The following is a 22,530-nucleotide window of genomic DNA, read 5'->3' as shown; positions in this document are numbered from 1 at the left end:
AGCCACGTCTCAGTCAGCGTCAATATATCAATGTCTTCGTCCTGAAGCAGGGTGAAAATCTCAAGGCTATGACATTGCATAGACCTCGTATTTAGACTGATTAATTTCAAGGCATAGTCCGAAGTCGACTTACCTGTGTGTGGGATACGAATGGCCAGCTCATTCAATCTGGCTAGCGTAGCTGGATCTAAGGGTTGTAATGCCGTGTTTAATCGGTATATTTCGTCCCGTGTGTACGTGGGCCGATAGCCAGGGTTCCCAGCCCCTGCGCCCGTTCGTGCGCGGACGGGCGCAGACGGGCTGGACTCTGGCGTGACTCCGGCGTGCTCACGCTGCGCGTCAGCATGGCCGTCTTAAATAGCGCTCGTCAAGCCACTGGTGCGGCAACAAAGATGGCGCCGCCAGGCGTCCCAACCTTCCCTAAGATGGCCGCCAAGGGGTGCAAAAGGACCCGCGAAATGCGGTGATTTTACTATTATGGTGCGCGTGAGTGGGGCTAAAAACAGGGTAAAATCAACCCAATAACAACTCAAATAATAAACAGGATATTTAAAATAAATTGTGAATTGAGCTGTTAAACGCGTAAAATGCGCTGTCTAATTCGCGCTCAAGAGCTCCTAGAACTCGAACTCCCTGGCGCTGTGGATTGAGGCAGTCTGTCTTCGTAAATCAAGGCAGAGCCTCAGATTTGCCCGCCCTAAATAGCGCTCGTCAAGCCACTGGTGCGGCAACAAAGATGGCGCCGCCAGGCGTCCCAACCTTCCCTAAGATGGCCGCCAAGGGGTGCAAAAGGACCCGCGAAATGCGGTGATTTTACTATTATGGTGCGGGTGAGTGGGGCTAAAAACAGGGTAAAATCAACCCAATAACAACTCAAATACTAAACAGGATATTTAAAATCAATTGTGAATTGCGCTGTTAAACGCGTAAAATGCGCTGTCTAATTCGCGCTCAAGAGCTCCTAGAACTCGAACTCCCTGGCGCTGTGGATTGAGGCAGTCTGTCTTCGTAAATCAAGGCAGAGCCTCAGATTTGCCCGCCCTAAATAGCGCTCGTCAAGCCACTGGTGCGGCAACAAAGATGGCGCCGCCAGGCGTCCCAACCTTCCCTGAGATGGCCGCCAAGGGGTGCAAAAGGACCCGCGAAATGCGGTGATTTTACTATTATGGTGCGGGTGAGTGGGGCTAAAAACAGGGTAAAATCAACCCAATAACAACTCAAATACTAAACAGGATATTTAAAATCAATTGTGAATTGCGCTGTTAAACGCGTAAAATGCGCTGTCTAATTCGCGCTCAAGAGCTCCTAGAACTCGAACTCCCTGGCGCTGTGGATTGAGGCAGTCTGTCTTCGTAAATCAAGGCAGAGCCTCAGATTTGCCCGCCCTAAATAGCGCTCGTCAAGCCACTGGTGCGGCAACAAAGATGGCGCCGCCAGGCGTCCCAATCTTCCCTAAGATGGCCGCCAAGGGGTGCAAAAGGACCCGCGAAATGCGGTGATTTTACTATTATGGTGCGGGTGAGTGGGGCTAAAAACAGGGTAAAATCAACCCAATAACAACTCAAATACTAAACAGGATATTTAAAATCAATTGTGAATTGCGCTGTTAAACGCGTAAAATGCGCTGTCTAATTCGCGCTCAAGAGCTCCTAGAACTCGAACTCCCTGGTGCTGTGGATTGAGGCAGTCTGTCTTCGTAAATCAAGGCAGAGCCTCAGATTTGCCCGCCCTAAATAGCGCTCGTCAAGCCACTGGTGCGGCAACAAAGATGGCGCCGCCAGGCGTCCCAACCTTCCCTAAGATGGCCGCCAAGGGGTGCAAAAGGACCCGCGAAATGCGGTGATTTTACTATTATGGTGCGGGTGAGTGGGGCTAAAAACAGGGTAAAATCAACCCAATAACAACTCAAATACTAAACAGGATATTTAAAATCAATTGTGAATTGCGCTGTTAAACGCGTAAAATGCGCTGTCTAATTCGCGCTCAAGAGCTCCTAGAACTCGAACTCCCTGGCGCTGTGGATTGAGGCAGTCTGTCTTCGTAAATGGGTTTTGCTCCCAGACAGGGGGTATAGGTGCTGGCAGAATGGGCGTACTCTGACTTGATAGAGGGAGGAGCTGTCACTTAGCATAACAAAGCCTCTGACTGAGCACACTCACAAAGGGTTTGACATTAGTATTTTGTGTTCCCTGACAAAGTATATCCAGGCCAGGGAGGCAGGAAATTCCAAACACCTCTAGGGGTGGAAACATCGGGAACCTCCTACTTCAATGCTGGTACCAGGTATAAAAATTGGACCTGGAAACTCAACAGTGGAGTATACCTCTGGACTTGTGGAAGACTCAGAAAGAGTGCTGTGCTGTGCTGCTCTGCTGCCAGATGGACTGCTACTGCGCTGACCTGCTACTCTGCTGATTAAATGGGAACAACTGGACCTGCATCTTGAATCCAGGACCACCAGAGTGACTCCAAGGGCTAGTTGGCTGGCCTTCTAATCAGAGTCTCAGGGACAGATAAGGCTCCAACCACCTTGAACCCAGCACCTGGACTTAGTCTGCTGTGAGCCTTGACCCTCAAGTGATGCCACCCAAGCTTTGGGCCCTTGCAAGTGGGTTTGAAGGTGCTCTGCCAGCCCAGCTGTGGTCCTCTGGTGGAAGAGTGATAGCAGTATGCATCTCCTCACAGCCCCACATTAGAACCGCCGCTGCGTGATGCATCCTTGATGCAGGACTTTGCATTGCAGCTCGCAGCTCCTCGGAACAACCGCTGCAAGATACATCCTTGATGCAGGACTACGTATTACAAGTCCGCAACTCCTAGGAACCGACGATGCATGATGCATCCTCCATGCATTGAGTAACGCAAGTCCCCCAACGATGGCATCCACAAAGATGACGCAGGACCTCGCACTGCAGCCCCGCTGGTCTTCACAACAGCTGCTGCGCAACACATCCTAAACATGGTGTTAGATCTGGGGGTCTCTAGTTGGCAGAGGTAGGTACCTTAGACCAAGTAGGGACCCTTGCTTCTAGTCAGGGTGAAGGAATAGCCTTCTGAGATAACACCTGCTCACCCTCTAGGTAGCATGGCACGAGCAGTCTAGGCTAATCAAAGGCAATGTGTATAATATTTGCACTTAACACAACAATAATCCCCAATCCACCACAAACTGAGACCACACAGGTAAGTATATTTTATAAAAATATATAGCTTTATCTAGTTTCAGCAAGGTAAATACGATAGTTGCACAATAATCACTTTATCACTCAAAGGTTGCTCTTAATCTTAATGGTTGCAGTACTTGTAAATAGGAAGTTCTTAATAAAAAGACAGTCTCAAGTCTCTGGGAAATCAGGGTTAAAAATAAGCCATCCTGGTTTATCTCAGGCGAAGGGGTTCCCAGAAACGAGCATTAGGAACAATACCCACGTGCGTTTTTATAGGTAGGCTTCAAGCGCTGCCAACGCGCTTCCTCGGGCGGTCCAGGGACTCTTCCTTTCCCCCGGTACCACCTCGCTCTTTGTGAGGGCCCTAGGCGCACCGCGCCAAGCAGAACCCACTCGTCCCCGCCTTCCCGGCACAGCCTCGGTCTCCTGAGGGCCCCAGGCGCACCCGGCAGTGCAGATCGCACGCGTCCCCGCCCCGGCCGGTCCCCTTTCCTCTCCCGCCCGCTCTCGACAATCCAACGAGCGGCGGGGTAGGTGGTGCTGCTCACCTTGGGGGGACGGCAGGCCAGGGGTGCGGGACGCTCCTAGATTCCCTCGGCGAGGTCGGCTCTCACGGACGGGTCGTCTCCTCTCCTCCTTCTCTTCTCTCCTGGACCAGCCAATCCCGTCGCGGCTCCTGCGACGAGCCCCTCTGGCAGCGCGGCCTCGCCGATGACGCTACGCTCCATGGGTCAATCCCGTCGCGGCGTTAGTGAGGGGGCTCGGCTCCTTCAGCCAATGGGAGCGCGGCGGCTCCGATCTTCGCCGCTGCAGCTCTGAACACCGAGGCAAGTTGCAGAGGGTGTTCCTGGCCCCGGGCCGCGATGGTGATTTGGCGGCAAGAGTTCTTGGGGGCCGTAGATCGCGGGCAGCCGGTTTCCTCACCAGCAGATCGGCAGGGGGGGTTCCTAGACTCAGGAAAACACCACGGCTTTTTCTCACCCCCTGAATCTGTGCCGATGAGCACAGCGATCGTTCCACACAGCTGGCAAATAGCAAACACGCGTTTGGGCAGACCACCACACGGTTTCACGATCTCCTCGCCACACAGCAGCTTCAGGGGGGCACAGCAGAGTCTTGTAGTCCTTGGGCAACCTTTATGTCCCTGGGTTGCAGACAGGGGGCCAGCTCCTCTCAGGCCCTTGGAGATTCAAGGTTGCAGACACAGCACACAGCAAAGTCTTGCAGTTTCAAGCAGGTAGGGTCACAGCACACAGCAAAGTCCCTTTCTCCTCCTCAGCTTTCAGTTGCAACGGCACAACAGGTCAGCCCTTAGAGCACACAGCAAGGCAATCTTCCTTTAGTTCTCCAGCAGTCCTTCTTCCAGCAGAGGTTCCTTCTTGATTGTAGAGTCTTAGAATCTAATCTTCTGTAGTCAGGGATTCTTCCCTTTTACCCCTAAAAGTCTTTGAAGTCCTTTGAAGTCTCTTGTGCAAGGGGGCCCTGAGCCCGGTCTAAACCAGTTCTGGGGGTTGCGGCGCTGGGTGTTTCTGGTTTTCTTCTTCCTGACAGCTTCAGGGTCAGAGGTGACAGTTGGCCGGCAGGAGGGGGAGCCAGCATGGTGGTCAGGCAGGCACAGCCTTTCACTACCAGGCGCTATCTCCTCCCGCCTCCCCGGCAGCAGATGTGGCCTTTCATCCACGGGTTGACTCCGACCCCCTCCCTCCGGGGGCTCTGCAGCCCCTGTCACCCTCAGACTAGACAGGCATTCCACAAACAGACCCAGGCACACAGAAAGGTTTAGACAAGAGAACAGCCACTTTCTAAAAGTACTATTCTCAAACACAGGATTTAAAAACAACCTTCACTAAAAGATGTGTCATTAAATTCTGAGTTCAGGGATATCTTTCACTTATGTCCCATCTTGTTCCTCTGAGGAGATAGGCTGGTATCCATTGGGACCAGCCTCCCCCATGTTATTCTATGGAGCAAGATAGCCTTACAGCGGTGAGCGCACAAAATGGCTGCTGCCCACTGCCAGAGCATGTGACCTGCACTAGTACATGCTCTACCTTATCCATACACTGCACCCTGCCCAGGGGGGTACCCTGAGCCTTCCATAGGGGTGACTGATGTGCACAGACAGGGAAGGGTTAGGCCCAGCCAGTGGAGACCTCTCTATGACCCCCCAGATCAGCGCAGTGGTGTCCGCCAGCCATTTCCAACTCAGGAAACTCCGAAAAATCTCCCGCCTACTTACTACCGAAGCGCTCACGTTAGCGCTCCTGGCGTTAGTGATCAGCCGACTCGATTACGCTAACGCATTGTATGTTGGCATTCCTGAGTACCAACTGAAAAGACTCCAGCTGATCCAAAATCAAGCCGCTCGCTTGATTTACCACCAGCCGAAAGATCAGCACGTCCGTCCACTTCTAAAGAGTCTTCACTGGCTGCCGGTATCCGCCCGCTGTAAATTTAAGCTAGGCTGTATTATTTCCAAGTCCCTCTCCGGTCAGGGTCCCTCCTTTATCTCTTCCCTCCTTCATCTTTATACTCCGTCCCGCAATCTACGCTCATCCCAAATGGCCCTTTTATCTGTTCCCAGGTTCAAGAGGAAAAAATACGGGGGCCTTAGGTTTTCTCTTCTGGCCCCATCCCTCTGGAACTCCCTCCCACTTTCTCTCAGACTTGCACCTTCATATTCTGGTTTCAGATCACTCCTCAAAACCTTCCTTTTCACTAGCTCATACCTTTAGATTCCGCCTCACACCCTTCTCACCGTTCTCCAGCACAGCGCCAAGAAACCTAATGGTGTTAGCCGCGCTTTACAAATAAATTTAACATAACATAACATAACAGACACTGGCCAGGGGGACAGGGCAGTCCTCTGACTGCACACAGGCCCTGTGCTGGCAGGCCTGAGTCACCTTTTTAGGGCTACTCATGTGGGTGGCGCAATCTGCGCTGCAGGCCCACTAGTAGCATCTGTCATCACCAGCCCTGGCACACATAGTGCACTTTACTAGGGACTTCATGGTGATGCAAATATGCCAATCAGGTATATTTAATCAATATGGCAATTTACAGAGGGAGCACTTACACTCTGGCACTGATCAGCAGTGGCAGAGTGTCCAAAACATCTAAACCAGCAAAAACGAAATCCAGCACAGCATCAAAAATACATGAGTCAGAGGCAAAAAGATGGGGGAGAAACCACGCCAAGGGTGTCAGGTCTAACACATGGGATCTCACAACTCTCCACAACCAGGATTTAAGGTACTTTGTCTGGCAGGCCTAACTTGATCCCTGTATCAGGCCCTGTATCAGGCCCGCGCTTCATCACAGTCGGCCTGAACTAGTGACTTTGTCCCAGTCCGGCTCAACCAGATTACCACAGTTGGCATTTTGTGCTTTTAGGGGCTATTTTCACCGAGTGTTTATATATCCCGACAGCCAATGATTGTAAGGAAATGGGGTGAAAGGAGATATTATATGATGGGATTGCCGTAGTCTAGGGGGGAAGAGGTCGCCCCTAGAAACAGACATCCTATAAGATAATCTACAAGGAAGGTGAGAAGAGGGAAAGGAGAAAGGAATAAACAGGAAGCCCTAGAAAGGAAAGTGACGCAAAGGTCAAAGGAGAACAAGGTAAAGCCCCTACCTGAACAAGAAGGATACTGCACTAGGCTGTAGGGTTCTGCTGCAGAAGTCGTATCCCTGTTATGATGGAATATGTATTATAAATGTATATATACAGTAGGGTAAGGACCATGGCTATAAGGAGAACCTGGGAAAGGTGAAAGAGGATACAACGTCTGTAAGTGAAAATTATCAGAAGAATATATTATTGGTGCTAGGTGATTTAACCATAGATTAGATCCCCGAAGGGTGGATAGTTGGCACAAGGAATTACTAACATCTTATAATATTGAAGTGTCCAACTTCCCTAGAGGAGAGACTTCGCCAGCGGATGCGACTTTTACTCGGTTGATGGTCTCATTAGGTTTGGTATGTGTAAATGGGAGAATGCAGTCGGATCGACCAGCGAGACGCACTTTTATGAAGGGCCAGCAACCCTGCCCAATAGATTATGTGTTTTCCCATGCCAGGCATTTTGGGTTAATCAAAAAGTTTGAGGTGGTAAAAATGAAAGGCAGTGGCCATTACTCATTGAAGACAGAATTATATTTATCAAGTAGAAAAAATTGAGAAAGGGTTCTACAGGTACATGTCAACTAGAATAACAGAGGAACATATTGAGAAGGTAAAGCAAACACAGCAGGCTATCCCCTTAGACGAAATCCAATCTAGAAATTGAAGCATCTGGTTTGAAACCACCATAAGCAAGTTGGTGGATACCCTAAAGATAAAATTTAAATCAAGAAAGTCAGGGTCTGGAAATCATAGAGTCAATAAAAATGCGCACGCCTGGTTTGACGAAGAATGCCATGCAGCCAAGGCACAGATCAGGCAGAAGGAGAGAAGTTTTAGGGTAAGGTTTAATGTGGAATTATCACAGTCCCTCCAGGCTTTAAGGATAAGATATAAAACATTAATTAGGAATAAAAAAAGAATTTATAAAGATAGCTTCTAGGCAAACATGTTAGAGGTATTTGAAACTAGAAATGTTAAATGATTTTGGAAATTGGTCCCTAGACTGTATGGTCTTCGAAGTTGACTGGGTGGGTTATCTGGAAGAAATATATGGGAAATGGTCAATACAAGAAGAGGCAAGGATGCAAGTTTGGTCACGAGTGAGGAACGACATAAAATAATATTTTACTTCTAGTTATGTAAAGAAAATTATAGCAAGTCTGAACCTTACTCGTGTTGCAGGCCCAGATAACCTTTCGGCAGTGATAATAAAAACTAGACCCGAATGGTGGGCAGAGTTTTTTGCAAAGATGTTCCAAGTGATATTGGAGACAGGGATTGTACCAGAAAGCTGGAGGGGTGCAATTATAAGACCAATTCATAAGAAGGGCGATCTAAAATCACCAAAGAACTATAGGTTAATAAATCTCCTGGATATAGGGGAAAAAGTCTTTGCAAAAGCCATTTTGGGATTACTCAAAGACTAGGCGGAGGAAAACCAGATTATACCCCCAGAACAGGGAGTTTTAAAGCAGGCCATTCCACAATCGACCCTTGCTTTCCTCTTTGGTCCATAGTGCAGAAGTCGATTGAACAGCGGGGACGTTTGTTCTGTTGTTTTGTGGACTTCCGTGCAGCCTTCGATCTGGTGGACCGGGAGCTGTTGTGGGAGGCCCTAACTAGATATGGTATCCCAAAAGATTCGCTAAGCCTGATTCAAATTCTCCATACAAAGAACTGGGCCCAGATAATCTTATGAAAAACACAAAGTAACTGTGGGCCTAAATAGGTAAGTTGTTGAAAGGATCTGACCACCAACCTTATCCCAACTAAAGCGTAATCCCAACTAATGAGTGATACTTCCAGAGTGTAAAGGTACCCATCAGTTATCGTTCGGTAACGCCCTTGGCATCACTTGGGACTCCAAACACCGAGTAGGATATTACTGCATCCAACATGAGTATTGAAAAGTTGAAAGGATGTCCCAGTGTAACTAAGGGTGTATGAAAGGTAACCTTACAATGATAACTGGAAAGCAGTGCGTTATAGGGTGAGTGCAAAAAAGTGAATAATATAAATTTGGAGAGTGGAGAGAAAAAAAGATTTATTAGATGCCTCTCATACTTCCAATGATAAAAACCAGTGCAGGAACATAGTAGTTTTCAACAAATAGCTACTATTTAGATGGAAAAGGTTGACATGTTTCAGCAGTATATGGACCATACCCGGTGTCCGTTGCTTTCTTCAGGACCAGAACTTCCATTACAGTGAAAAAATAAATAAATGAGAAATCACAAGTGTTTATAAAATCCAAAAGTGTCACCTGGACGACTGGGATCTGTGACAGTCCTCCAAGATTCTGAGAGAGTTAACATCCAAATGGAATAGGTCGGCGTGTCAGACAAACACAACAACAAATAAAGAAGACAAAGACACATTGGTATTTGTAAGATGACATCACATTCAATGATAGGTATGAGTATCTGTTTCCTTTAACCTCCAGTACCCACACATGATGTACTGAGCCCAACATCAAGGCTGTTAGTCGTGGACAAATCGTACTTATTATTGTCACCTGGTCTACATTATTCAAAAATGGAGTGCATTGAAGTAGAAATATTAATATTATGGGCTCGCATCACCGTTTGTAGTACGAGTGCGCTTGCCCTGTATGTCTCAGTAGTGATTTGCCACCATGTGGCTTCATGGTATAGTAATAAACCCACTATTGTAGTTTTTTAGTGCGTAATAGATGTTACTGTGGGCTCACATCACCATTAGCAGTACGAGTGCGCTTGCCCTGTGTGCCTCAGTAGTAATTTGACACCATGTGGCTTCATGGTATAAGAAAAAACTCCATATTGTAGGTTTTTAATGGGGAAAGTCATAATTAGCAAATTAGTTCAACATCGCCACCAAACTCACCTATTTAGACCCACAGTTACTTTGTGTTTTTCATGTTTTGGACTTAGGGGATTGTAACTGTGCTTGGTCTCTAAACTCCCCTGGGACCCTCACTCCATCTGTTTGTTCTTATTGTCCCAGATAATCTTAGACATAGATGGAAGTTTATCTGGGAAAATTGAGATTGGGAACGGGTTGCGGCAAGGATGAATATTGGTCTCCCTGCTGTTTTCTCTGGTTTTAGCAGATTTGTCGTTGACCTTAGGGAACGTAAACGGGACAAGCCCGAAACAATACGGTAAGCATATTGCTTATTTGCTCTATGCGAACGATCTGGTGATCATGGATCAAACCAAAATTGGCCTGCAAAGGAAATTAAATATTTTAATAATTATTGCTCTAAGAAAAAACTTGTGGTTAATATGGACAAAACAAAAGCCTTGAGCTTTGGCTGGTGGAAAGTCGGGTCCACAGGGTTTTTGGGGACTGAGAAAGTAGAAAAGGTCACAGAATATAGGTATTTGGGAATGTGGCTTGAAAGAAGTTTGAAATGGCATGCCCACCTAGATGTGTCAAAATTAAGAACATCAGCATTGATTAGCGGACTGAAACTATTTAACAAAGCCTATAGTGCGATGTCAGACAGACCAGTTCTAAAAACTTATTTGGCCATGATACCCCCGCATTTTCTGTATGGCGCAGAACTGTTATACTTGAGCGGCAAAGAGGGTTGGGATGTTGAGGAAGGTAAACATTTTAAAAACCTATTCACATCCCTTTGTTGGCAATGGTCCAGGCTGTAAGGCTTGAATTAGAACTGACCCCATGGGGCATTTTAGCCGGTATGGCCCTACTTCGTTTCTGGCAATGCCTAGGAACAGGGGAGAACTCCAAAATATCACAATGGTGTAAAAACGAAATTCAGAATAGCAAATTAATATGGGCGAGAGAGACTAGAGCTATGATGACGAAGCTGTGTGGTATGATGTAGGTTAAATTGTGCCCCATTACTTACATGATCAGTATGGATGAAAAGGTTCTTAGGATGCAGGGGAAAGAAATATCGCAGGTACAGGACCAAAACTGCCTTGCGAACAAAATCTCAGTACATTTTATGACTGCTGGATGGAAAAACAATCAATGCTTCCCCTACGTTGACAGGTTACCAGATTATCATTTACGAAGAGAGGTTTTAAGGGTGAGAATTGGGGTGAACCCTTGTAATGTAAATAATGTGGTAAAAAGCTCAATGATTGATAAGACGGGAAGATGTACTTGCACTTCGGGCACCTTATGTGATTTGTTACATATCTTAATGGATTGCCAGAAGTTTCTTGATATTCGAATTATGCTTTTAAGACCGATATTTAGGAAATGTCAGATTAAAAATAGGGCCAAGGTAGTAATTTTAGTGACTGAAATGAGCCATTTAGATATTGCCGTTGCCATTGGGAAATTTATGCAAAAAGTGAAGGCATCTCTTAGAAGTAGGGTTTGTTTTAAGATGTGTTTTAATGTATTTAAGGATGTGTAATTTTAGATATATTTTACAAATATATGTAATGTTTGAGGACCAACGGTCCAAATAACCGTGAATTAAAACTAAAATGTACATCTTTAAAATTGCATATCTCCAGTTCCAGTGATTGGATATTTGTTGTTTTGCTCTCAAAAAATGTATTAAACTTTACTCTATTTTTCACAATTGGTGTGGGATTTTTCTTTTGTTATATTTTTACTTTATGACTGTTTCAAGTACTGCATACGTTCAAGGTGGTTAAAAACAGGCTAATTTGGGGTTTGGAAGCTCTTTGGGAATCTTCATTTTTAACAGGACTTAATTTGATATGGTGGTTGCCAGTGGGGGCCACTGGCACTCATTTTGTGGGACCAGAACTTGTTTTTCCTTATCAGACATTTGCTGAGAGCAAGAGGGTGAAAAACACACATACGCAAAAAAAGGAAGACAATGACGGGTAAAACAACTCCGAGGGAGAAAGCAGGAGCCAGCAAGACTGAGGCAAAGGGCATGGAGCACCTAGCAGAGGATTAAAATAGGTCTGATGTGGATTCCAAAATATGCAGCCTTAGTATTCAGCAAGATGACATTTATTAGCGCTGGCCGTGGGCGTCTGAACAACACTTTGGGCACCTGTACTTATTGTTTTACACATTAGCCACTAATTTTAATTTTACTTTAATAAATAGGGGTGGGCGGTTAATTCCGATCCGGAAGCGGAGTTCGCAGAGTGCTGCCCACTTCAGTGCAGAGTATTTGAAAAACTCCACGAGCCGCTGCGTGGTGGAGTTTTCCTCGCGCCTGGAATGCGAGCAAGAAAAATTGAGCACTAGGACGAGTCCTGGTGCAATTTCTCAACGTCGGCTATTGTGAAAAATGAGAGACAGAAAGAAGCACTGCCCTCTGAATTTACAGCTCAAACAAGCTCCTGCGCTAAAGATCTGTGCAAGCAGTGTGATGTGCCAAAATTCTGCCACTCACGGAATTTCGCGGAATCTCAGTGAGCTTTTATGTAACTCAGTGGAATTCCACGGAGTAAAACATCGCAATTGTAATACACATCAGGCCCGGTTCTAGCGGGTGGGCCCGGCCCACCCAAAGATGACCCTGGCCCACCCAAACAGGAGCCTTGGCCCTCGCAGTGAGGGCTTGAAGGCATGCGTGCAACGCGCACAGGTCGTGTGTGTCAGCCCGGGGAGACAGCTTCCCGGGCGCACACACACACACAGACAGTTTAAGATTATCGCAGCCGCACCAAAGTACTTAACAGGTCTTTAAAAGACCATTAACATGTTAACTAGGCTTTGTTTACTTTTTTCACCTCTTCATCTCTGCATGGTGAAAGGGGACAAATCCTTTCTTTGACAACAGTAACCTTTGGTAACCTTTGCCTACTGTCCTGCTGCATTGATATTTCTTTTTCTATGCAGCGCAGGGGAAAAGTGGTCTGTTTATTCCTAGTCACCCCCTGACCCCTGCAGCTGCTTATCACATAAGGCTGTGACACAAAGTATGACTAATGGAGTAGGTAAGAGAATGTGTTACAAAAAAAAATATTTGTAAAAATCTGCACAGGCCCAGCAGGACACATACTTCGTATGTGCTTCATTTAAACAGTTTTTATCATTTCATCATAGCCGATGCTGGTCAACAATAAAACAATACAAAATGGCAATGCCCAGATAAAGTTGGTGATTAATGATCCTGCTTTAGAGCAATCGTTTGTCTGTTAGTATTTTTTAAATGCAGACGCACTGTATTTTATGTGGATGGCTCAGTGGGTTACTGCCTTTGTCACAGAGATCCTTGTGTTACTTCAGAAGTTACAATCCTAACAAAAGGCAGTGAACAATGAACTGCCACCAAAGAGCTGCAAACAAACATGAATGGTATAATTAGAACTTCGCTTTTTTGTTTTGTGATATAGTTAGAACTTCCCTAGTCTTTTCATTATTCTAATGTTGCTAAAATGAGTATGTTTGGGCAGATATACATTTTTATCAGTAAAGCTGACCCCCATGGAATACTCTTTAAATCCTAAGGTTGTGTTTCCCCAGACCAAACCCTCTTAAAATATACTACCCACCAGAATGGATGACCTATGATTCCTACACCTTGTAATCCTCATTGGCTTATGTGACATTCCCTGTAGACTGATTTACATACTTGCATGATTCATTGTCTCTGTAAGTGTGTGCGTGGTGTAAAGTACTGACACACACTACATTGATATGAGCAGCGTTATACAACAAATTAAATGCATATGAGAGAGGGGATAAGTAAACATGAGGGGCGCTGGTGGAGGGTGAGAGTGAGGGAATCCGAGGAGGAGGTAGTGGGAGGAGCTATGGAGCGATGAGGGGCACTGTTGGAGGATGACAGTGAGGGAATCCGAGGAAGAGGTCATGGGGTGGAGGGGGAAGCTAGGGAGAGATGAGGGACACTGGTAGAGGGTGGTAGTGAGGGAGTCTACGGAGGAGGTCATGAGGGGGATGGGCTACAGAGAGATGAGGGGCGCTGGTGGAGGGTGGCAGTGAGGGAATCCGAAGAGGAGGTCATGGGGTGGAGGGGGAGCTAGGGAGAGATGAGGGGCACCGGTGGATGGTGGTATTGAGGGAGTCTGATGAGGAGATCATGAGGGGGAGGGGCTACAGAGAGACGAGGGGCACTGGGGGAGGGTGGCAGTGAGGGAATCCGAGGAGGAGGTCATAAAGGGGAGGGGCTATGGGGAGATGAGGGGCACTTGTGGCGTGTGGCAGTGAGAGAATCCGAGGAAGAGGTCAATACGGAGGGGCATGGATGGATGAGGTACACTGTTGGAAGGGGGTAATAAAGGTATTTATGGAGAAAGAGGTTTTTGGTGCAGCGCCAAAAAAGACTTTTGCATCAGCGCTGAAGCCGGCCCTGTCATGGCCTTTCTGTTTTTGTTTATTTAATTAGCAGTTGGGCCATAAGGGCCACTGTGGAACATACTTTAAAGTGCGTGCTAATTATATTTATTGCTCTATTCAATGTTTTAAGTATGAAGGTGATTTTACTAATGTTTTTACCGTAAGATGGTGCCTGACATGGGGCGGGGCCCAAGGTCATCTGTGAGATAAGGTGCACTGGAGAGGAATAGTGGCTAATCAAGCTTGTAAGGGAGTGCGTTGAAGAGTCCGTGGTCAGGTGGAGGTAATAATGAAGAGAGATTCTCCCTGAAGGCTCACACAGAGGGAGCCCGAGAAGTGTCACTTGCCTGATACTCCCACCTCAGAAACCTCCTCTTCCCATCAAAGGAATATTACATAGAAAAAACACTTTTTGTGAGTGATAACATTAAAAAGAGATTTGGAAAAGAGTGAGTTTTACTGGGCCTTGTAAGACTAAGAAGAGGTAAAGGAGGGCCCTGAAGCAGGCCTGCCTAGACATATATGCGACAAATCGAGCCTGCAGTGGCCCACCCAAATGCGTCCTTGGCCCACCCAATTAAAAATTCCTGGAGCCGGGCCTGATACACATGCACAGAATCCCAACCTGCAGCCGGCCCCTGAGGCCTATAAGGGTTTCTTGGATTGTGAAACTTCCCAGTTTGCTGTGTCATTCTTCTTGTCACGGTGCTATTATGTCTTTTTATCCCATATGGGACATTAGTCACATTTACAATTGAATCATTATCCAAGTGCTGATATGTGTGAATAAACCAAAACTACCAAAGCTGTTTGTGCTTGCACTCTCCGTTCAGAAAACATGCATTTCTGAGAAGACCGGGTGTGCAATTAAATATATTTAACAACTTGCAGAACAAATAAGAATACAGTAGCAGTGATTAAGGAATACGTTGACAACATTCCATATAATTGTTGCAAATTTGAAACCTTGTAACATCAACTCAGCATTTCAGCAAGCACAATCATATGAAGCAAACATAATTTTTGGGGGAAAAAACAATTCTAATATTTGAAAAACCATTGGGGTTCCATTCTGTATAGCATGCTTACCTCTCGATATATTTGAGTCTGTATGGCCTGAAGTTTTGCGGGGGCCTGAGCTCGCATAGTTTCCAGGGCAACGCCAGTTAGCCCCGCCTTCTTCTTCTTCTGCAGAACAATGTACAATTGGTACAGAAGGCGGGTGGCAGCTCCATGCTGCTCTGACATGATGGCTTGTGCCACATTCTGATCGAACTGCACACCGAGAAGATTAAGCGTTGGCTCCATGCGGGAAAAGTTATTAAGCTTTGAGTGGGTCGCTCTGTTGTAAGAAAACATAAACAAAATACCAAAGACATCAACACCTGAAAATTTACGCCAAATTAAAGTGCCCACTGCTCACTTGTAACTCTAGAAGCATTAAATCCCACCTCCCTCTCATACACAGACCTTTGTTGCCTTGCAGGTGGGTGTAGGCTTATATATTCACTTATATAAGCAAACTACATAGATTTAAGGCATTTAGAAAGCGTGCTGTCTATGACAAAGAAGCAGAGCACGTGTCTGCAGTATGAAATTTAAAGGGAGAAATAACACACAATGATTATTAAATATAATATGTATTTGAGATGTGAAAAACAAAGCCAAAATCATGACAGTGTGCCACTACCGAAGTGATAGGAAATGGAAGGGAATCTGTATAGCCCAAAAAGTCCATCTAGCACATTTACGAGTGTGGCTCGGTTACAGAAGGATAGCATCAATCCATAATAAGACCACACCAGCATCATTGCCAGATTAGGATATTCATGCGAGTTGGATTCAGACGGGGCTGCCGTGGTGGTGACCCTATGTTTTTTTTTACTGCTTGTAAAAAGGACTTGATATGATCTACATATTGATTTTAATAATGCGACTTTAGGCACCATAAGATGCTTTATTATAGTTACTTTTGCTGTAATTATAGAGATTTGTGGTGATGATAACAGAATGTGTTGTTTTGTTTTATGGACAATTAAGTCTAATAAGCTTTATTATGAACAGAAAAGCAACCCTTCGGCAAACGAATAGCACTGAGCACAGCTGCACTAAGGGACATTCTTGCTTTGGGAAGGATCAATAGAAAGAAAACTACATTGGTTCAATTGTAATGTTATACTCCATATAACGGTCTATCTGTGCTCTGTTGAACTTCAACACCATGGGCAATTGACATTTGTGTATACTCTACTACCATTTGAGTTTCCCAGGCTAAAAGATTAGATCATTTACAAGTGTTTGTAGGATTAGATTAGGTTTCACAAATTCCATTTGGAGGTTTGTTAGGTTATGCAGATTTGTAGAGCGTGCTATTACCCAGGAAGATATGCTGGCACGGAGCAGGTCTGCGTCTAGCCAAATCTAGAGTCTTGAAAAGCCTGGTCTTTAGCTTCTTGGGGAGAGCAAGAAGGGAGGAGGACAGTGGCATAAAGCAAAATGGTGCCCGCCTCCCCTGCAGAATGTGACGAGAGCCCCCATCTCACATATCTTACAGATATTCATTGGCCGTGGTCTGAATGGGACCACCTTTGAAGGGTTGGGGGACCCTGAGTTGCAGAGGCTGCAGGGCCTGCATTACGTCTTGGAAAAGGAGGCTCTGATGAGTAGCCACAAGTTGTACTGCACTTCAGGACTGATGTAGGAGAAGGCGTGACCATCAAATCTTGATGTAGGAGTCCAGATGAGCGGAGGTGTCTGTAAGGTTTGTGAAAACAGATGCAATTGCTGAGGTATGCTGTGTCAGTGTTATGTATGCTTTGAAAGTGTGGATGAGGAGCTTGAATTGTGTTTGTTTGTGTTTGGGGAGCTAGAGGAGCTCCTTCAGTTGTGATGTGAATACTGCATTGGAGGTTGAGAGTGAATCTGGCCACCAAATTCTGGATGGTCTGCAGCCTTCTGGTGAGTATTTTGTTGAAACATGCACAGAGGGTATTCCTGTGGTCCAGCTTCCTTGTGATGAGGGTGTGGTTGGTTTTCTGGGTGCTGATTGGGAGCTATTTGAAAATCTTCTCCAAGATCTTCAGGGTACGAGCATGAGGCAGTGACGGAGTTGACTTGGGCAGTTATGTTGACTTTTCTTTTGATAACGATCCAAAGGTTCTTTGCATGGGTGGAGAGGGTCGGTGTCGGTACTAACTGTGTTGGCCACTAGGGAGTGCCATGGTGAAGAGCTCTTGCCGAAAATCATGAATTTGGTTTTGCCTATGTTCTGTTTCAGACAGTTGGTCTTCATCCAGTGGGTAATTTCAATCATACAGGAACCAAACTAGATCCAGGCACTGGGCATTTTGTCCATGAAGGAGAGAATGAGTTGTGTGTTATTGACGTATGAGAAGGTGTTGAGGCTGTAAAAGAGAATGATGCTGGATAGAGGGACTATGTATATGTTGATGAGGGCCGGGCTCAGTGAGGATCCTTATGGAACTCCGCAGATAAGGTTGCTGACGTCTGAGGTGTACGGTGCCAGGCTGACTGACAGGCTAATTTCAGTTAGGAAGGAGCAGATCCATCGGAGTGCATGTCCTTGGATTTATTTTATTTTATTTATACAATTTATAAAGCGCGCAAATACCCATGGGTGTCTCTGCACTGAGGACTGGAGCCAAGCGGGGTAAACACGAAGCGTTATTGATTGAAAAGCCATGTCTTGATTTATTTCCTGAAGGTGAGCAGGGTTGGGCTGGTCTTGATGTGGGGAGGGAGCTTGTTCCAGAGTTTGGTGGTGGCGCACAGAAAGGATCTGTCGCCCCAGGATGCTTTTTTTGTACGGGGGACAATGAGAAGATCAGCTGTGGAGGAACGTAGTAATCTGGTGGGGTTGTATAAGTGGAGAGATTGCTTGAGGAAGTCAGGTCCGATGGAATGAATGGCCTTGTATGCGATACAAAGAGCCTTGAACTTGGATCTGCTTCTGACAGGCAGCCAGTGGAGTTGACAAACCACATTAGAGATGGCTTTGAATTTGAGAGTGCCTGTCAGACGCCTGGCCGCTGCGTTTTGTACTAGTTGGAGTTTGTTGAGATCTCTTACGTGAGCATTAATAAATAGGCCATTACAATAATCTACTTTGGACACGACAAGTGTACTGATTAAAGTTTTAGCGGCTGTGGGTGGAAGGTATGGAAGGAGTGTCTTTATGATTTTTATGGTGTAGAAAGCTGAGGAGACTACTGCATTTGCGTGATGCATAAACGACAACTTGGTGTCGAAGATGACCCGAGCTTTCTGACTTTTGAGACTGGTGAAGGAGGTGTTCCTAAGTCTGCTGGCCACCACAGAGGGGACCAGGCGGGTGAAAGATTGCCAAAGATCATCCCCTCCATCTTGCTGGAATTCAGTTTGAGGCAATTGTTTGCCATCCAAGTGCTTATAGCAAGCATTCCTGCTGGAAGTTGGGTGCCACCTTAGCTCCATCGTTATGTACTGCCAACACTAGTTGGGTATCATCGGCGTAAGATGTAAGGCCCAAGTTGTAGGATTTATTGACACTCGCCAGGTCCGACACGTAGATATATAACAAGGTTGGGCTTAGTGAGGATCCCTGAGGCACACCGCAGGGGAGGGTAAATGGGGGAGGTGAAATTGCCAAGGGTGACTGATTGGGAGCGGTCGGCTATGAATGATGCAAGAAGGGCCCTGGCCATGTGAGAAATACCCAAGGCAACGACATGGTCGATCAAGATGGCATGGTCGACCGTGTCGAATGCCGCAGAAAGATCAAGCAAGACGAGAACCGCAGCTCTTCCAGCATCCAGAATCTTTTTGATTTCGCCAAATGCTTTAATGAGGGCGGTTTCCGTGCCGTGTCCCTTTTTTAAGACAAACTGGGTGTCATCCAGTGAGTGGTTTTCCTCGATGAAATGTGCCAATTGGGTGTTCATAACTTTCTCTGCAATTTTTGCTTGTAGGGGGCAGACATGCAATAGGCCTATAACTAGATGTGTCAGCTGGGCCAAGATTGATCTTTTTGATAAGGGCCTTAATGACCGTCTTTTTCCAAATGGAGGGGTAAAGACCAGTTTTGAACATAGAGGTAAATATGTTAGCTAAATTGGATCCTATGCTGTCAGGGGTAAGTTTGAGGGTGGCAGGAGGGCATGGATTGTCTGGGGATCCTGATTAAATTGAGGAGAGGAGATAAGTGATGTTGTCTGGAGAGATTTGATTAAATTCCTCAAAGGAACGATTGGTGGTGTGCGCTAATGGGGATAGATTCCAGAGGAGCAGGGGGGACTGTAGATTCGCTAGATTCTACTGTAATTATATTGGAAGAGTTATTTGATGTAAAGTTGTCATAGATGGTACTGACTTTCTCCTGGAAATATATAACTAGCGAGTTGCAGAGTGTCCGGAAGGAGGTGATGGGAGGAGTCGCCCCTTTCTCCAATAGCTTAGAGACAACATGAAACAATTTCTTGACAGAGTCTTGTGTGTATTCAATTTGATTACAGTGGAAATTGCTTTTAGCTGTGATCAGGGGGCGTTTGTAATTACCTAGGGTCTGTTATTAGAGGGAATTTTGGGTGGGATTGTAGTTTAAACGCCAGCGACTTTCTTTATGTCTGCATTTTTGTTTCTCACGCCTAAGAGTCTCACTGAACCAGGGTGCTGAGACGGTATTCCTGTTGTTGGACCTTTGTTTGGTTGGGACCACCAAGTTGACTGCATTGTTGATCCAAAGGGTGTAGTGTTTGGCAGTTAATTCAGGGTCATCGGGGGGAAGGTCAGGCTGAGAGGCGAGTAAGGAAGATTGAAACTCGAGGTGGTCAATATTGCTCCATGCTTTGAACTGTCTGGGGTATGTGAGGTTGGGATAAGAGGGGGAGTTGGATTTGGAATGAATATCGAAAAAGGACTACATGATGATGGGTCCAAGGTAATGGTAGGATATTTCCTAGGATAAGGTGCTGATGATTGGAAAATAATCTGTCTAATGTATGTCCAGCGGAATGTGTGGGGGAGGCGAGAATTTGTGTGAGACCTACCGCCTCGATTTCAGCTAAAAGAGCTGAGGTGTCTTAATCGTCATGTGCCTCAAGATGGAAATTAAAGTCTCCTAGGATGGAGAAGTTGTTTTCACCTGCCACTAATTCAAGTAAACAGCCCATGGAGGCAAGGAATTCCGAGCGTGATCCGGGGGGACGGTATAACAGGATGCCTTTGAAAGGGGAGAAATGGGGGACTGTGATCGTGAAGCTACAAGCTTCACAGATGTTAGTGGGGATTGAAGCCTTCCTAACAGAGTAGCTTTCCCAGTGAATAAGTGCAAGGCCTCCACCTTTTTTATGAGGTTTGTCGAATCTACAGGCAAAATAGCCTTCTGGTGTAGCTGTGCAGAAGTCAGATCCACAGGAAGGGTCGCCACAGATTTCGGTTATAAAGAGAAGGTCCAAATTGTGATTTTCCAGAAGGTTCCAAATATCGTATTTGTGTTTTGGGAGGGACCTGGCGTTTATCATGGCAGAGTGAATGGTTGCATGTAAGGAGGGGGTGATGGGAAGGGGATGGGGTGAGAGGGAAGAGTCTAAGGAGAAGAGGCAGTTGGGGCAGCTAGTGGTGGGATGAAGGACTGTTTTCTCAGGATTGAGAGTGGGACAGTTCTGTGGGTGGTAGCAGGATGAGAATATGGTTTTTAGTTGTTCAGATGTGTAAGTTAGTAACTTATCATAGGTAGTCCTGCTAGATAGGTCAGGGGGGAGGCCCTGGGCCCGGTCCAGGCGCGGAGGGGCGCAGACGTGCTTGCCTTTAGCACGCCTTTGGCGCGCCCGCTGCGCGAGAGAAAAGGCATGAAAATGTAAAGGCTGAACGTGGGCAGAACAACTGGCCTGCTGACCTGTGCGCCGCTTGCAGAGGAAGTAGTAATCACTTACGGTGTGCGATGATATTTCTAACTTCCCTTCACAACAATCTGACTAATTCAGCGGTGGACCGAGGAAGTGAATGTCTAAGGTGAGAGCAAGCACGTTTAAAAACTAGTAAAAAACAGTGAATAGGCAGTTGTTCAAGTGGGGTTCGGCACAGTGAACATATGCTAATTAGTAATAAGGTGACAAACGCTGGGGCCTTTTACCAGGCGCTCCAGGGGATAGAGCTTTTAGCGTGGATTACCTTTGCTTGGGGTGTCCGCTGAGCGAGAGAAAAGGCAAGAATATTTATAGGCTAAACGTGGGCAGAAAAACTGGCCTGCTGACCGGTGCGCCGCTTGCAGAGGAAGTAGTAATCTTTTCCGGTGCGCAATGAAATTTCAAGCTTCCCTTCACAACAATCTGACTAATTCAGTGGTGGACCGGGGAAGTGAATGTCTAAGGTGAGAGCAAGAAAGTTTAAAGTAAAAAACAGTGAATAGGTAGATGTTCAAGTAGGGATCGGAGCAGTGAACATATGCTAATTAGTAATAAGGTGACAAACGCGGGAGCCCTTTACCAGGCACTCCAGGGGATAGCGCTTTTAGTGTGCATTACCTTTGCTTGGTGTGTCAGATTCTGATGTCATGTAGGTGTTGGATGAGGATGGGGTAAAAGACTGTATCAACGCTGAGTAGAGATCCAAGAGGACTAGGTCCACAGTGTCCCCTCCATCCAGAGACATGCGGATGTCATCCTGGTAGTGATGAGGCAGTTAACGTGTTGTGGTTGGGTCTGAAACCAGACAGAGTGGCATCAAGGAATTGATGGTCATTGAGGTATTTGATGTAAATTGATCCTTGTATAGCGCACTACTCACCTGCAAGGGTCTCAAGGCGCTTGTACGAATACCGCTGTGGAACCCATCCTGGCTTTCCCTGTGAGGTCCACTCCTGGGCACCCCCAAGGTGGAGGCCAGGCATCCTTAGCGTTGTGGGGGCCGTTGTGGAGATTAAGCAAGCTATTGCCCAGAGTTGCAGAGTGGGACTCCATGATTGGAATAGGCACCGAGGCGAGAATTATCAGGTCCGTGGAATTTTTGGGCCCAAGACCCGCCGAGGCGGGGAATTGAACCCTAGTCCCGGGCTAGACCTATGCATCAGGGTCTGCCGCTCTAACCATTGAGCCACACTTTGTTGATAATTTTCTAAAAGACCTTAGTTAAGAATGGTAGCAAGGAGATCGGTCTATGGCTTGCAAGCATTGAAGGGTCAGCAGAGGGTTTCTTTAGCAATGGCAGGGCAGTTGCATGTTTTCAAGCAACTCGGAAAGTCACAGAGGTGCAGGCATTCGGAATGGGTTGAAGCATTGCACTAATGGGTTGCAATTCACTGGAGTAGGCATGGTTCCGATGGGGCTTCTGAGTGGATGGACCTCAAGGTGACAGCTGTTTCTTTTGGGGCGATGACAGGCCGTGTGCTTAGCATTAGGTGATCATGGGTCATACCTTTAGCAATGGTTCTTTGGATAAGATCGGGAGAAATTAGGAGGGGTATGTTGTGGGTTGAAATTTC

The 22,530-nt window shown here is 46.3% G+C and overlaps 1 protein-coding gene across 2 annotated transcripts in view; it reads right to left on the bottom strand.

The window, feature by feature from the left end:
- The window catches only part of SPEF2 (sperm flagellar and cilia associated 2), a 1,151,963-nt gene that overhangs the window by 1,072,256 nt on the left and 57,177 nt on the right, over positions 1 to 22,530 (bottom strand). For both annotated transcript variants that reach the window (XM_078674939.1, XM_078674940.1), the window contains exon 3: positions 15,144 to 15,396. In XM_078674939.1, coding sequence (XP_078531065.1) covers positions 15,144 to 15,396 — 253 coding nt within the window. The remainder of the gene's footprint in view (positions 1 to 15,143; positions 15,397 to 22,530) is intronic.

The sequence above is a fragment of the Lissotriton helveticus genome, chromosome 2_1 (assembly GCF_964261635.1).
Source record: "Lissotriton helveticus chromosome 2_1, aLisHel1.1, whole genome shotgun sequence".
NCBI classification, from domain to species: domain Eukaryota; kingdom Metazoa; phylum Chordata; class Amphibia; order Caudata; family Salamandridae; genus Lissotriton; species Lissotriton helveticus.
Note: the sequence above shows the minus strand (reverse complement) of the source record. Positions and strands in the feature narration are given on the sequence as shown.